We start from the raw sequence: 17,490 nt of genomic DNA, 5'->3' as shown, positions 1-17,490 counted from the left end.
TGTTAGGGTGGTTGTATAATATGTTTGGGGTAGATCCAGTGCTCGATAAATTTTTCATAAATGCCATGTGGCCAGTAAGGGGTCAACATGGATGGCAGCGGAGAGTAGTGGAGGTTGCGTCAACTGGGAGTTGGAGGAAGTTTGTTAGTAAAGTAAGGGAGAAAGGGTATAGCCTGGCAAAAGTGATGCATAAGACAACATGTGTTGATCGATCGGGGGAGTCAAGTCATGCCGTGGTGGAAGAAACTCCATTGGAAGGTGCACAAGCTGAAAATGTTTGGCAGACTGAGCAAGGTCGGGGGAAGAAGTAGTAGAGGGTAATACACAAACAGAGGTCATTGTTCGTGACAATAATCGTGAGGCCGACGACTCGGACGATGAAGAACCGGATTTGCCTATGCGTGTTGACGCAGCAAAGGAGAATGAGGCGGTAGTGGATCAGATGGAAGTGGAAAACGAAGAATACATTGCGCTTGTAGTGGAAGGAGAAGATACAACACTGTGGGACAACGAAACCAACATACCCGATGATTGGACGACCATATCGATGAGTCGTATGAAGGTTAATGATGGTTTAGATGCCCACTGGCGTTATGATAGTAAGCAGGTGCAAGTTGGGCAGATGTTTCATGACAAAGGTCACTTACAAGATGCGGTGAAGAGGTGGGCATTTGACCAGAAGCGTGAGTTCAGGGTGAAGGATTCAAATAGGACGACGTACGACGTGAAGTGCACACAGGCTGGATGTCCTTGGAGAGTGCATGGTTACAAGCCACAACATGACACTTTATGAGTAGCTTCGAGGGTTGAGCAACATACGTGTTTGTTGGAGAATACTCGTCTGGTACATAGGAACATGACAGCAGCATTTGTGGCACAAATGGTATATTCAAAGGTGGTTAGAAAAACATCTTTGTCCCCTTTCACAATAATGCATGACGTAGAGAAAGAGTACAGATATGAGATATCGTATGACAAGGCTTGGAGGGCAAAACAGAAAGCACTTGAGATGAGGTTTGGAACTTATGAGGATTCTTATCACAATCTTCCCCCACTATTGGAGGTGATGTAGGCAAGAAACCCAGGCACACACATGGCTATTCTCAACGAGGTGAATGAAAATAGAGAGAATGTTCTTCGTCGGGCTTTCTGGTCATTTGGGTGCATGATAGAGGCCTTTAGAAATTGCATTCCTTTGCTCTGTGTTGATGGCACTTTCACGACAAGCAAGTATAGAGGAACAATTCTAACCGCGATCGGAGTTGACGCGGATAGCCATGTCATTCCTGTTGCTTTTGCATTTGTTGAAAGCGAGAACACATCAAGCTGGCTATGGTTTTTGTGGCACATTAAAATGTGTGTTGTTCAAAACAGACCAAATGTTTGTGTTCTGCATGACCGACATGCCGGTTTGTTATCGGCGATACAGAAGCTTCAAGAAGATGTGACAGAGTCCGTGCCATGGCCAGATTTGCATAGCAGATGGTGCATGCGACATCTTGGGGCTAATTTTTACAGGCAATTTAGGAGTAAGAGATTGATGGACCTGTTCAAGAAGTTATGCAAGCAGAATCAACAAAGAAAGTTTGATGCTATATGGGAACAACTTGATCATTTGACCACTACACACATGGAAGAGGTTAGGAAAAAGCCCGTAGTTGCTAGACAGGAGGAGCCGGAGGGACTTGAACCCATTCCTAATGAAGCACCAAGTATTACTCGGTGCAGGAAGCGCGGAAGGGCCACGAAGTGCTTCACGGAGTGGGTTGAATTTGAGCCAAGGGAGAAATGGTCGTTATTGTACGATACAGATGGATCGAGGTATGGTGTGATGACAACTAATCTTGCTGAAGTGTATAACTGGGTTATGAAAAAAATACACGACCGCTACCACTTGTTGCTATCCTTGAGGGCATCACTAGGGGTACACAGAAGTATCTCTGTAAAAGGTATTCCATGGCCAGTCTTAACCTCAGCAAACCCAGTGTTAAGTATAGCCCAGCAATTACACAGTACATGGATGAGAAAAGCAAGAAGGGAGGAATGCATAGAGTGTGGCCTGCTGGGAATAGAGAGTTGCTATTTGAGATACGACTTCGTGACAAGAGTGGTGTCGGCATTGGGACTACTGACATCACATTGGAATGCACGTTGTGGCCAGAGTATCATGCTTGCAAATGCAATTGCACAAGCCTTATCTGTTACACCGGCCATGTTCTCATGTTCTTGCCGCTTCCGCAAAAGGAGGTGTTGATGCAAACCATTTTGTTTCTCCATACTTTACGAAGGAAGCGTGGGAGGCAACTTGGCGAGGTGAATTGCGTGGTTGGCGAGACATGTGCGATTTCACTCGTCCTCCTCCAGGGCAAGCCAATTGGGTTCTGGACTCAAATTTATTAGTTGATACTAAGGGTTGTCGCCAGTCGCGTAGGATCAAGAACCTTATGGATGAAGCTGAAGCGAAAGATCGTTCTCGTCATAAGAAAGCTTGCATTCTTTGCGGGGAGAACCATGCCCGTAAAGATTGTGCCATGTACAATGTAGGGAAAGACGCCGCAGGAGCTGATGTTCGCCGCGTTCCAAAGGGAAAGTCGAAGAAGAAAAATAATCCTTAGATCGCTAATAGCCTTGGTGGGCTTGTACTTTTAAGTTGGTATCTTCAAATTTATGTTTAGCACGTTTGTATTTTTAATTTGAACAATCCTCCACTTTTAACTTCCGAATCAATGTGTTGTGGGCTTGTTTTTTGTAATATCCGAATCTATTTGTAATGGGCTTGTAATTTAATTTTTGAACTGTGCACTGCACTTTTAATATCCAAATCTACGTGTTGTTGGCTTGTAGTTTTAATTTGCAATGTACTGCACTTTTATTATCTGAAGGTATTGTAATTTTAAATTGAATAAATGTGCTGCAATTTAATTATCTAAATTATGTATCTGAATTATGTGTCATGCATTTAATTTACTGTTACCATATGAACATTGTACTAATATGGTTTTCAATATGCAGGTATGGCTGAACAATATGACGTGCAGCTGATCGACAAGGAGATTGATAGGAACCATCGGTCGCGACGACTTAGTAGAGGAACTTTCTGCAATGTGCTGAAAATGCGAGGACCGGATCAATATTGGCGTATTGATCCTCGTTGGGTTCCAAGGTGCGTAATAATATATTGTTTTAACCTTATAAGATTTTGACATTTCCCTGTATTAATAACTTGCACTCTCTCTTCTTGTAGGTTGAGAGTAGCTGGCTTGTTGACCTTTGCACGATTGGTCGAGCCTTCACGTCCAAGGCCCGAACGAATCCACATTGACGCGGCGCTTCTGAGTGCTCTCATGGATAGATGGAGGCCTGAGACCCACACTTTCCACCTCGCAGTTGGAGAGATGGTGCCCACTTTGCAGGATGTGTCTTATCTGTTGGGTCTACCGATAGCTGGGCCAGCAGTTGGCCCAACAATGGTACAAGCTGGATGGGCAGACGACCTTCTGGCCAATTTTGGTGGTGTGCTGCTTGTTGCACTGGAGGATCTCACGGATGGGTACGGGCCGACGAAAAGTTGATTGAATCAGTTTCGACATGACGTCTTCCCTGATGATCAGGAGGACTGGATCGTGCGACGGCACTTAGTCGCTTACCTGTTGTGGTTGTTTGGATGGGTGATGTTCACGGGAACTCACGCTGACTCGGTGGACAAGCACTTCATCCACTACGCGGAGCAGATTGCAGAGTTACCTATCGCAGAGATTCCATAGTACAGTTGGGGGTCGGCGGTACTTGCGGCCACATATGCTGGACTGTGTGATGCTTGCTTGAGGAACAGCAAGCAAAGTTCACTCCCTGTATGCCCGTTGCTACTCATGTTGTGGGCGCACGAGCGCTTCGACATTGGGAGGCCTCAGCTGGACTTGTACGCAAACTACGAATTGCGAGCGATGTACAAGTCCGGGGTTGGTGACCTCGACAATCGTCCCACTATGGGATCCTTGTGGACACACTGTGAGATAATTTTTGTTTAATTCGTTTGTCTTCTCATTATATACGGTTCACTACAAGTTGAATAATTTCATGATATAACTAATCATAAGTACTATCTTCTTGTTACAGCCGAAGTGGGTTAGCGGGACGACGCGTCGTGTGTACACACAGTTCGTAGCTGACTTTGATCAGCTTACGCCTGACCGTGTGCGGTGGACTCCATACACTCAACACGATGTCAATGATCGTGCACCGCACGGTCTCGCGGACCTTTGCACGCGGGATCAAGCACTCTGGAGGACGACTTGTCACCTCGTGCTGGACGTGCACGTCGAGCCACACAATGTCCAAAGGGTTCTTAAACAGTTGGGCATGTATCAGGACTTCCCTCCCAGAGTTGGTCATGCTTTGGCTGATAGTCTTCAGAGGTTGGTACACATAACAGTTGTTTAATCCAATTTTTAACAAAAATATGTGTACGTACGATTTTGAATAAATGTGTCCATTTCTTGCTGTGCAGGTATTCCTGAAAGGGGCTCGGGCTTTCCTACGAGCTTGTTATTGTGACCACGGTTCAGCCGACTGTACAAGAGTGGGAGCACGCAGTTGATAATTTGGCGCTTCAGACACCTCCAGACGATGGGAGTTACTATGGGGCCTACCTTCGTTGGTACCGCAGTGTCACACGATGGAGGTGTTTTCCGCCACAAGGAGATAGCACCGTCCCCCACCAGGCAGCGATTACTGACACGTTTGCCCCTCAGCCTCGATCAGCTTACAACTCAATGGTATGTGTTTACTTGTGGAACATGCGGAATATGAGCAACTAGTTCAGTATTTCTAATAAATGTGGAACTAGTTCAATATTTTTAATAAATGTGCTAGTTAAGTATTTCTTATAAATGTGCAACTTGGTCAATATTCGTAATAAATGTGCAACTTGTTCAATACTTTGAATAAATATGCAACTATATCATAATTTTAATTGTCTTGCTTATTTGTGGAACATGCAAAATTTGTTGAGCACGTGCAAGTCGAGTCGGACACCCTGCTGCAAAGACTAGAGACGAGACCTCCAGCCGTCAGGCCTGACGACGTGGCGAGCATTTTTCGCAACTTCCGTGCCCGTGCTGCCGCACTACTTCGTCGTGTCTCCTGTTGGAGCGTGGCAGATGTGGTGCAGCCGTCGGCCCGTAGGGCATCACCACCACTACCCCGACATTCCAGCGTGGATCACAGTGGTCCCTCCTCGTCATGCTGCGGGTACGAAGCGGCACAACCATCTCACAGTCGTCCTTCCTTTCAACACACCCTAGCACCGGAGTACACCAGGGGGTCAACTGGATCAGGGGTACCCCCGATGAGCACGGCACAACCACGTCCCCAGGTATTCCAAATTCCGCCTCATGTTCACCCCACCCAGGAAGCATCTAGGTCGGGACACTTCCCTTACATGCCAACAGGGGACAACGTGTTCAACACACCAGCATAGGGACTTCACGTCACTCCGCGTGCACCAGATCTAGGCCACACACAGCACGTTTAGTCCTTACTAGTTTAGCAAGAGTTGAACCAACTTATAAGGGCTTGTCCCTCCAACCATATCACTCCCGGGTTAACCCTTTTACACCAAGCGAGCACGAAAGTGTAAGTGGAGTGGTATGTGTAAGTGGGTCCGCTCGTCGGATGGGCTAGCTACGCGGTTTTGGAGGGAGGAATAGTACAGCATACATAAGTGGGTGACATGTAGTTCGGTCCTAAATTGACTCAGACAAACACTCCCCCCTATCGGTATGCAACTACCACCATATGCATATCACTTGCCACCCAAGTCTAAAATTTACATTTTTATTCCACAAATATGCAAAGAATCTATCACGTCTTGATAAATTCATCCCAATTAAAAATCATTCTCCAAAAGGAATAATAGAATTAATTAAAACTCAAAAAGAAATTGACAAACATCAAAACTCGTACATGAAAAATCTGAATGTGTCCCGGAGTATTTTTGTTAAATTATCCATGGTCTAAAAGGAGCCCTCAAATTTTACTTGAATTTTCAGAGCGTCAGAAATATTTATTAAGCAACAAAAACAATTTTCAGAGTTCATATTAAAAAAGAAAAACCTAAAAATAATCCATCTCCTTCATTTAGGCCAAGTCTGGCACAGAGTCTTCCCCTCTGTCCCTCGACCCCCGGCCGAAGTCCTCTTCCTCTCCCTCTTCTTCCTTCCTCCCTTTTAGCCCTCCTTCCGGGCCGGCCCACTCCCTCCTCTTCTCCTCCCGGCCTACCTAGATCAGTTTTTACAGTCCTGTACTGTGGGAAAAATATGATTTGGAAATGGAAAAGGTACGAATTACCCCCTGAACTATCGCGATCGTCCGAATTACCCCCCCCCCCTAACCACAAAACCGGACATTCTTCACCCCCAACTATACAAACTGGACGAATTACCCCCCTCGACCTAATCCGCAGTGGTTTTGGTCTATGTGGCGTACACGTGGCATCCCAGCCAGCGTTTTTTTAATAAAAAATGGTGGGACCCGCCTGTCATACTCTCCCACCTCTCTCTTCCCTACTTTCCTCTCAATCTCTCTCTCTCTCTCTTCCCCTCTTCCCCTCAATCTCTCTCTGTCTACAGACGTGCACGAGGGCGGGCGGCGGACGGCGGCGTCGCGGCGACGGCCGAGCGAAGGCGACTACGGAGGCGGCTACGGGCGCGGCGCATGGGGGCGGGCGGTGGACGTGCCCGTGGTGCCTGTGGTGCTCGTGGAGCTGGAGCTCCCCGCTCCCCTGCAGCAGGCCGAACAGCAGGGGCGCCACGAAGCCGCCGCGGCGGCCCGGGCGCGTGGCATTGTTGGGTGCAGCAAGCAGGGCGGCGCGCGCGGCGTCCCGGGCGAGAAGGTACGCGAGTAGATCGGAAGCGGTGGCGTTGAGCGCGAAGTGCTCGCGGTGGGCGAGGCGGAAGTGGAGCGTGGAGGCGTTGGTGCGAGGCGAGTGCCCGCCTCTGCCGGATCGGTGGCCGCGGGGTCGCCTCCTCCGTCGCCGTCGCTGCCGCCGCCTCGCCTCACCTCCGCCGCACCCCGTCACCGCTTGCCGCCTCATCCGCCGACGCTCACTGCCTCATCCCTCGCCGCTCGCCTCCTCCACCGTCGCCGCCTCGCCTCGCTCGAGCAGCGTGAGCTCCCGCTGCCACCGCCGCCTCGCCTCGCCTCCTCTGTTGCACCCTGCCGCCGCTCGCCGCCTCATCCCCCGCCGCTCGCCTCCTCCGCCGCTGCCGCCTCGCCTCGCTTGAGCAGCGCGAGCTCCCGCCGCCGCTCGCCTCCTCCGCCGCCGCCGCCTCTGCACCCCACCGCCGCTCATCGCCTCATCCCCCGCCGCCGCCGCTCGCCGCCCGCCTGCTGCTGTGCGCGTGAGATAGAGAGTGAGAGGAAAGAGAGAGGAAGAGTGAAAGAGAGAAGAGAGAGAGGGGGGAATAGTGGAATAGGAGTATGACGGGTGGGTCCCACATTTTTTAAATAAATAAATTGCTGACTGGACTGCCATGCGTACGCCACGTAGATCAAAACCACCATGGATTGGATCGAGGGGGGTAATTCATCCGGTTTGCATAGTTAGGGGTGAAGAATGTCCAGTTTTGTGGTTTAGGGGGGTAATTCGGACGACCGCAATAGTTTAGGGGGGTAATTCGTACGCTTTCCTTTGGAAATTATACTGGGCCCTTAGCTTTCTCCTCAGCAATGGTCGAATCTACCACTGATCTGATCATACCCGTCAATGTATCGACTAGCACACCAGATTAATTAATCAAATGCATGATGCACAGCTGAGTCAATGTGATCTTGCAGAGTTGGCTTGTATTCTTCTTTATCTCCATCACCTTCAGACTTCTTATCTATCTTTTCTTCAACAAGCTTTGGGAACTTGACTTTATTCTTCTGAATCAGATTCCCTTGCCGAGTCATACTATAAGAACCGAGATACATCCGCTGCATATGTTGAACAAGCTTCTCTCTGCTTTCTTTTCATCAGACAAGTGCTCAATAGTGACGGGGATGATGTTGTCGTCGGTGATTTCAATGAGAGATGGCGGCATGATGAATGGTGAAGTGGTCCCACCGGGCGCGCTAAAAGAGTGTTGATGAGAAACACAACGGTCTGGGAGATTTCTTTCACTCCTATGCTGGTTCAAGGCTTGCCTCAAGTATCAAGAAAGACAATAAACGTAATTAGATGAACGATACCCGATCGGCCAATAGAGCCGATAACGTATCATCAAGACCTAGCCGATAAGTTAAACCAAATCGGTTGCGGTTTTGAGATGGATACGTAAAGCAAAAAGTCTGAATATGTCCTATCGGCTGTAATACTATCTCTTTTGTTTTTATCAATCACTTTTAGATAGCATTATAGAAATAGCCGATGATCCAATATTTAGAGTGAGAATATATAATAATCCAATACAAACTTATATAAATAGGTTAATCTAGATAAATGTATCAAATAATAATCTATCACCAGATATAATAGATTAGTTGAGATCAATCAAACTTGATATATTTATATAGTGTGATCTATCTATATAAGTGGCAAATATAGATAAAACAGATTATGAAATATGCATTATTATGTATATTAGGTAAGATCAGCTGAAACTCTGATGCTATCCTTAGTTATGATTAATTCCAGGCTAGTTTATAGGGTTCGAGACAAGACTAGGGTTGTTGCAACTCAAAGTATGTTAAGAAACCTAAAGTCTAAACAATCAAGAAATTAACCACTTGTTAGGATGGTAAATACGTTAGCTAATCTAATACAGTAAAGCAATTTAGCTGATACCAGCATAAACCCTAAAGTGAGAATCGTCCGATATGACTAAATTGAAATACTAAACTAGATTAACTAAGATATATGATAAATGATGACCACGATAAAAAGGCTAAAATCGACATAATAGCCCTGATAGTGCAAGCCATCAAGACAAGTTACCTCTTGTCGAGATAACGCAGCCAATATCCGACTCGAAGCCAGAACTCATCGAAAAAGTAAAAAAAAAAGTGGCGATGCGCCGAAAGTTGTATTGATTGGATTCTCGTCCCTTATTACAATGATCTAGAGTTTATATTCATACCCCAAGTACAAAACTTGTCCATTATGGGCTTGACTCAAACTTTCCCACAGATAAAAACAACAAATAAGTCCATACGATGGACTCTTACCATATCTCTAATTCAAACTGTCATTAATATCCTAATTAATAGATACATTTGCCTTAAATGAGTTCCATCTCTATATCGCAATATTGGTTATCTCGTGGCCCAAACCAAACCCAAGTCTAACTGTATCGGCTGCTTTCCATATCGGCTCAATCAAACTCCGACTCTATTTTCAGCTGATACGCTGTCAGTTGATGCGCAATCTGTTAGAACTATATACGATATGCTCCCTCCATTCTAAAATTAGTTGATCTCTAGGATTTAAACTTTCTCAAGAATAGTTCGATAAATTCCTACAATCCTATCTACCCTTATCGGCAAATTAAATTCAATATTACTTACCACTCACCACCAATAATATTTTTTCCATTAATAAAATTGTCACTGGATACAAGGAATACTTCTATTTTGTGATATAGAGGGAGTAGAAAGTACACACCAATAGTTGATACCCCTTGCTTGGTTGGTGTTCTAGGCACGCATGATGCATATACATAGGTTGTGAAATGTATTGGAGAACAACCCAAGTGCAACCTCATATTCCTTTACATTCATATAACCGCAGCATACATATAGATACAAAAACTAGAGAACCAGTCAGAAAACAAAACTAGAGCATAAATACTTCTCACAAATACACAACGTAAGAAATTAACCCGAAAAAGGGAAAGGAAATATACCACCCTTCAGTTTTCTCTTCCCTCTTAAGCTTACAGTTATCATCTCCACTGCCACGTCAGCAGGACGTAATAATATATAAACGAGATAAAACAGTCATATGTGTTATAGATCAAGCAATTTTTTCCTTTTATTTGATAAGGATTACCTAATGTTGGCTTTTCTTTTTCAGTAAGCCACCGAATTTCTTCATCAAAGCCTTCTTTTGCTGGTTCTGCTTGACTACCAATTTGGTGTTACTGTTGGTCTTCTCTGTGGACAACCTACTGCCATTGCCATCAGCAGCAATGTCTCTGTCTGTGTCCAACAGATCAACTTCCGGTTCACCGTTGTCCCTCTCCTTAGATAAGTTGTAGCTGTTCTCCCACATCTTGGAAACTAGCAAAACTGGCCCATCTTTCTCCGTGTTTCCCTCGTCATTTCCTATCAGAGAATACAAGTCCTTGATTTTCTCTGAACCAGATGATTCTTTGACATGCAGATGCAGGCCATCATTCTCTTTGGACGCTTTTGTGTCTTTGCCTCCTCTGTAATTATTATCCTTGTCCATCAGAGCTTCCAGCTCTCTTACCTTCTCCTCTAGTTGAGCATTTCTGTTCTCCATGTCTCTTGCCGTCTCTAGTGCTTTACCCAACCGAGTTCTCATTGACATGATCTCTTCTTCTGATTTTTTGATAGAGCTAACAAAGCTAAGCTCTTTGGATCGCCACTCCTCAGATGTGGTCTTGGCTTCTGCTTCCAGCTGTTCCACCTTATTCTTCAAGCAGATCCTCTCGTAGTTTGCTTCATCAAGCATTACCTCATAGTTATCCCTGGTGTTGTTGAGGCTGATGTTGAGCTCTTGTAATTTTGCCCTGGTGTGCTCGATCTCTTTTTCTTTGTGCAGGTAATTCTCCTGTGACTCTCTTGCCTCAGCAGACATCTCTTGCAATGCAGAGGCCATATCCTCCATTGCTTTTCTAACTTTCTCGCATTCATATTTGCTAGATTCTAGTTCCTTAGCTAGCTTATCCTTCTCTTCACATATGGCCTCAATTTGGGAGCTTGTAAAGCTTCCATCCTTGATAGTACCCCTCTTCTCTTGTTCCATCGCGCCAAGCCTTGACCTAAGCTCCTGGATCTCTGTCCTTAAGGCTAATGCTCCTCTCTGCGCGGCATCGACGCGCTGACCTGATGCATTGATATCTTCATTCTGCCTCACCACTTCATGTTCCAAGGACTCTATCTTGTCGTGAAGAAGAGCAATTTGAGACTCTTTTACCTGCAACAAAGCATTCGCCGCATCCAATTCCTTCATCACCGAACTCATGGATTCAGCCTTGAGGATGCTGGACTGGTTGGCTAGCTCCAGTTTGATCTCCAAAAGTTGAGCCTTCTTCTTCCATTCACCAACCAATCCATCTGCTTCTCTCCTGGCCTTGATGGCATTGGCAACATCAGCTCTGAGACCTTCAACGGCACCTTCCAATTCAGCCACCTTCTCTTCGGCAACCTTGGCTTTCTTGAGCTTGATCCTTAGTACCGACGTCTCGGCCTCCAGCTTCCTGGTTTTCTCAGCGGATTCTTTTACCTTGCTCTCTAGCTCAGAATTAAACGAATCCTTGAGTCGGTTGATTTCCGCGTTGAGGAGCTCCACCTGGGCGGCGTTCGCCTCGCCGGCTCTGACGGCGTCATCGGCGTGGCTGAGCGCCAGGTTCTTGGCGTCAATAGCGTCAGCCAGTTCCAGCCTCGCCTCCTCCAGCTGCGCTACCATGGACCGCAGCGCCGCGGCGTCGGCCTCCTGCTTGCGCCGCGTGGCCTCCAGCCTCCGCTGGAGCTCATCCTTCCTCTGCGTGGACTCGATGGTAGTCTGCTCCAGCTCGATGGCTCGGAACATCTCGGTCTCGGAGGCTTCCTCCGCCTTCTTGAGCTCGGCGAGGGCGTACCGGAGCTTGGCATTGGCCTCATCGGCCGTCCTCCTGGCGTCGTCGGCGACCTTACGATGCTCCGTCTCCTTCTTTGCCAGCTGTTCCTTTGCCCTCCTGAGATCCTCCTGGATCGCCGCGAGCTGTTCCATGGACTGCTTCTTCACGGCAGTCCTGTGCTTCTGCAGCCAGCAATTCAATTCAATTCCAGTGGGCGCAGGACAGGAGTCGCTCAAAAAAAATTTACAACCAAACAAACATCTCTCAAGAATCTAAGCAAGCAGTAAAGATGATCAATGGACCGTACCTCGGCAGAAGGCAGTGTACTGATCCGGGAGGAGATCTTGGGCGAGCGGTGGTCGGCTGACGACGGCGACGGCGTCTTCTCCACCAACGCCGGGGACCTCTCGGCACGCGCCGCCGCATGACGTGGGATGCCACAGGCCACCGGCCTAGCGGTGGCGGCCACATGTGGCGTGCTCTTGCTGCTTTTGGCAGCGTCGGCCGTGCTAGAACTGCAGCATGTGTCCAACAAATCTTATTTTGCTCAGACCAAGAACCAAGTCAAATGGAACCAAAAAGGCAGCCAAACAATTGCGGGTAAAGAAGATGAGAGATTGATGCCGGATTGGCACACTTACTTGAGCCTGGACGAGCCCGCCATTGCTTCTGCCTGCTGCTCCCCGAGCTTCCGAATTGGAGCGCGCGGTGGGTTGAAGAAAAGAAAAGAATGGAGGGGAGGGGCAGTGCAGTGGGTGTCGGTGTTGATCGCCCACTAGGGGCAAGGGGAATAATAGAATCTCATCGCCAACACCAGCAAAACCAGCAATGGCTGTTTGGCTTCAAGAACAGATCTTCCTTTTTTTTCTTTTTTACTGTGAAAGATCACAATCACCATCACATTCTGTGGTGTACTGGTGTGGCATGGGTAGGCTGGCTAGCTTTACTTGGGTTTGCAGCTGTTGCCGCCTCCTCCTCAAAGGGAAGTTTTATAATAGATGTGGTGGTCACCTCTAATTTTATTCACATCATTCATCCAAAACATTAAAATTAACTTATGTAAATGCATTGCATTTAATACACTAGTCTCAATACACTTGCCACCAATCAGTCCTCTTATTTTCTCTTGTTTCTTAAAGTTTGTGTGGAGGTTGTCCCTTGCATGAGGGGTGGCTCCTCCCCTCTCTCTTCTTCTCTCCTCCACATTATTATTTAAACATATATAGCACTTTAGAGTTTGTGCTTAAAACCTTATAGTACTTGCCCTAACCACCCTTGCAAATCCTGCCTCTCCGAGAAAAGCGACAGCGCGTGTGTTTGTGTGTGTGACGGACCGCACAAAAAAGCCACGCCTCCTGTCCGCCCTGTCTCGCGCTTGCTTCTCTTCCACTCCCCCCCTCTCTCACTGCTGTCTGGTTTCCAGTGTGACATATGTGTGGGGAAAAGGCAGGAGGTTTTATAATTTTTTTATTTTCTTTTTATTTTCTAATTTTATTAATAAATCTTTCCAAAAATTATTTTTAAAAACCGAACTGGCCTAGCAGCGTTGGTTGGCCATGCTAGCTACGGTGGCGTGGAAGATCTATTAATAAAATTAAAAAAATAAAAAGCTCTGAAATTTTTTTTAGGTTTTATAAGAAATACAAGGAAAAAAACATAATATTTGCTACTTTGTGCAAAACTGCAAATTAAACCATGTTGATGAGCAAACGAAATAAGCCACAACCGTGTACATGCACCGTGATGGACAGCAAGCTGGATGGAGTATTGGCATCAAATATGTGGCATTAGCAAACTATGGCGTACACATGACATATAGTACTGTGCTCTTTGGGCAGCCATGATATATGCCAACGTATAGTTCACTTTTTGCCTCACAGGAGCTAGCTTTGTTGGTCGAGCTGGCACGTATTCATGATTAACTAGGTACTAATTGGTACATTACATCAGAGAGGGCACGAAAAAGAACTGGACACAGAGGAGCACACCTCGAGACAATTTAATTTAATTTATTTTTGCTTCTGAATACGGCCATCCGGGCGTCAAGCATGTGGGGCAGTTGTTGTGCAGTGAAGCATCAACACACAACAGGACATTCATGCTGGCCAATTCGTCAAAACGATCAGGGCAATGTAAAAAGTGTACCCTTGTCATCCTAAAAGGTATTCCACGCACAGTTACATACACCGACAATGTGCCTTATGGAATACGCCGACGAGGAAAATCAACTCGATAGTACAGTGCTAGGAGCCTAGGAGCTCTACACCACTATCAAATGCACGTATATGCAAGCGTACAAGTAAATTAATATTTGTTTAAACAAGCTAGTAATGGTACTTACATAGGGTTTAATTAGTGGCGGAAACGTGTTGCTTACATGGGTATGTTAAGGCATATTAAGAGATATTCCATTCAAACATATAACCACATAATTTTTTAAGGAATATTTTAGGTTAAATAAAGGGAGCAAAATAGATGCCTTTCGTTTAGCCACTCGTGAACATATACCATCAAACACAGGTACTTATTCATTATCATACTCGCACAAATGGTGGCCAAATGATAACGCCAAGATAACGAGTTCATCCTATCCTGACTTTTATCAATAGGACGGTAGCTAGAAGATGATATATGAGTGTCTGTGCAAAGTCCTATTGATGCAACAGAGATAAAAAGCTAGAATGCACTACAAAAATTGGGGTGTAGAATATCCCCAAAAAGACACTGCCTAGTATTGTCTCCTTTTGATACTATAAGGGTGTGTTTGAGAAGAAGGGGAATGAGGAGATTGGAAAGATACGTAAAACGAGGTGAGCCATTAACTCATGATTAATTGAGTATTAACTATTTTAAATTTTAAAAATGGATTAATATGATTTTTTAAAGTAACTTTCATATAGAAAATTTTTGCAAAAAACACACCGTTTAATAGTTTGGGAAGTGTGCGCGCGAAAAACGATGTGCATTCTCACTCCGTATCACCCAAACAAACTCAGCCTAAGAAGTTTTAGGTTATCTCTAAGTTAAACTTTTCATTTTTAACTAACTTTATATAAAAATATAGTAACATCGATAATACCAAGTTAATATTATTAAATTCATCGTAAATATATTTCCTTAGTATATTTCTTTTGTGTTGTAAATGCTACTAACTTTTCTACAAATAAACATGATTAAATTTAAAAAGTTTGTATTAGGATAAACCCTAAATGACTTATCTCTACTAACTGAATATAATTGCTCAATATTCGATTATTCTTTTACCTTCGAAAGAAGAGGCATTGTCCTCGTCCCCACTATTGTAGTCCCCACATAAAAAAACTACCCGAAAAAACCAGCCCATCCAAAAAAAACAACCCACCAAAACACAAGATATAAAAGACAGAACCCTATAAAACAGGTGCATGACACTAGTAATATAAACACGATGGAGTAGTAGTTACCATGGAGGGCCCTACATAAATAAAAAAACAGATCAAACATGATTCACGCACCACGAATGATTAACTAATCCACATCAAAATAACTATTTCCTCCGGATTGATAATACTTATCGTTTGGATAAGGGCACGGTCTTCAAAAAATAACTTTGATCATTATTTTTTATTATAATATGTATAAAATTTTTAACAAATATATGATTTTATGAAAGTACTTTTTAAAACTAATCTGTACATATAGTCACCATATTTGAAAGATAAATATTTTAAAAATAATTCATAATCAATGATTCTAAAGTTTGACCTAACCCTTCTCTAAAATGACAAGTATTATCAGTTCGGAGGGAGTAAATCCTTATCTAATGTGCAACCAAAATCACCATTGGCTAGATATTTAGGCCCCTCCGAAACAGAGCAAAATCATAGGAATTCCAGAGAATTTCATATCATAGGAATTCCAGAAAATTTCATATGAGAATGGATCCTTTCGAAACAAAATGATTATTTTCTACCTATTCCTTGAAAAATCCTATGGAATGGATCATTCTAGAACATTTTTGAGGAAATTACGCATGAGGTCTTACCTCTGGTGTTTCTTTTTCATGTGTATAGAATTATTGTGTTTGTCATGTGAGCATTCAAACAACAATTTTAAACCTTTCAGTGTTTCGAAACACTATAGGAATCTAAAAAGTGTGGCATTCTACTCCTCATTTTTTTTCTATTTTCGTGTTTTCTCAATCCTCCGTTTCAAAGTATCGTTACTTTTTGCTAGCACATGAACTCGATCTTGGTTGCACTACTGTAGAACACCTGGTTGCAAACTTGGCATACATGCCGGTTTCGCAACCGACACCAATGACGCTAAGTCATTGGTGCCGTTGTAGAACTGGCACCTTTGTGCTCTCCCCATTTCATTGGTGTCGTTGTAGAACTGGCACCTTTGTGCTCTCCCCATTTCAAAGAAAAAAGGAGAAGCTGGCTCCAAACATCGGCGCGGCTTGATGAGGCGATGCTTTGGAGCCGCCCCTTCAAGCAACCCCTAATCCCATCCTTCACAAATCACAAATCAACAAACAATTCTTATTCCCATCCATCACAGATCAACAACAAAAATCCTCACCCCATCTTTCACATATCACAGATCATAGATCAACAACAACACAACATCATGAACTACACAAGCAAGATGAACTCACTCTCCCCGGTCCCACTGTCGTTGCCAATTTGTGTCACCGTCGGAGGAGCGATGTGGAGGTCATCGTTGGGGTCCCTCTCTGCGCCAAGGTCTCCACCAGGGTTCCTCTCCGCACCGAGGTTGCCGCCGTTAGATCCAGTGGCACGACGGGCGGCGACGCTAGATGCAGTGATGGGCGGTGGAGATGGATGTTGCGCAAAGGGAGGAGAGGACGAGAGAGAGAGAGAGAGGATAAGGATGGAGCAGATGCGCGAGGACTTGGTGGGGTTAAGTAGTGGCTCGTTTCAGGTTTTTTGAGGCGTCGGTTCTCTAAGAACCGATACCTATAATATATTATTATAGTTGTTGAAAGGTGTTGGTTTTGTATTTTTTTTTCTTCCCATGAAGGTGAGAACGGTCAATAGGTGTTGGTTTTTTTTAAAACCAACACCTATGAGCTGGTATGTATGAGGGTTTTTTTTAAGTAGTGTTGGCAACTTGGCAGGAAAGGTGAACGAGAATTTATTTTCCCTGCTTTCACATGGAAACAACTGAACACACAAACAATGTAGGGGGTGTTTAGATCTTGGGGGTGTTTACATCCAGGGGTGTAAAGTTTTGGCGTATCACATCGCGTATTATATAGGGTGTTGCATGGGGTGTTCTGGCACTAATAAAAAAACTAATTACATAATCCGTCAGTAAATCACGAGTCGAATTTATTAAGCCTAATTAATCCGTCATTAGCAAATGTTTACTGTAGCACCATATTGTCAAATCATGGAGCAATTAGACTTAAAAGATTCATCTCACATATTAGTCACAATCTGTGTAATTAATTATTGTTTTATCCTCTATTTAATACTTTATGCTGGTGTTCAAAAGTTTAGGGTGGGCTCTAACCCGGGCCGTAATTTTCTGCCCAGTGGATACTGTTCAGTCAGTGTGATCATTATGCTTGTATGGACTACAAGGCACGCTGAGAACTGGGCTGCTGGTATCGCAATGGTTACAGTATGGTTCAGCCACCAGGCATAACCGATTCTTTGTTGATGTGGGAGTCTCGCCAAATGTCCTACAAATGAAA

The 17,490-nt window shown here is 44.8% G+C and overlaps 1 protein-coding gene across 1 annotated transcript; it reads right to left on the bottom strand.

The window, feature by feature from the left end:
• Positions 1-9,640: 9,640 nt before the first annotated feature.
• LOC127763503 (WEB family protein At5g16730, chloroplastic-like) lies at positions 9,641-12,748 on the bottom strand. The gene is made up of 3 exons (XM_052288229.1): positions 12,428-12,748; positions 12,094-12,301; positions 9,641-11,968 (listed from the first exon to the last, which is right to left on the bottom strand). Exons 1-3 carry the CDS (start codon positions 12,448-12,450, stop codon positions 10,031-10,033), a joined length of 2,169 nt encoding a protein of 722 aa, XP_052144189.1. The 5' UTR covers positions 12,451-12,748; the 3' UTR covers positions 9,641-10,030.
• Positions 12,749-17,490: the final 4,742 nt, after the last annotated feature.

Source organism: Oryza glaberrima, chromosome 2 (genome assembly GCF_000147395.1).
Source record: "Oryza glaberrima chromosome 2, OglaRS2, whole genome shotgun sequence".
Lineage (NCBI taxonomy): Eukaryota > Viridiplantae > Streptophyta > Magnoliopsida > Poales > Poaceae > Oryza > Oryza glaberrima.
Note: the sequence above shows the minus strand (reverse complement) of the source record. Positions and strands in the feature narration are given on the sequence as shown.

Excerpts from the sequence above, each read along its gene's own strand:
- LOC127763503 (XM_052288229.1), bottom strand. The coding sequence starts at position 12,450 with ATGGCGGGCTCGTCCAGGCTCAA. Across the intron at positions 12,302-12,427 it reads GCGGGCTCGTCCAGGCTCAA|TTCTAGCACGGCCGACGCTG; the intron begins GTAAGTGTGCCA and ends CACATGCTGCAG. Across the intron at positions 11,969-12,093 it reads GTACACTGCCTTCTGCCGAG|AAGCACAGGACTGCCGTGAA; the intron begins GTACGGTCCATT and ends TGCTGGCTGCAG.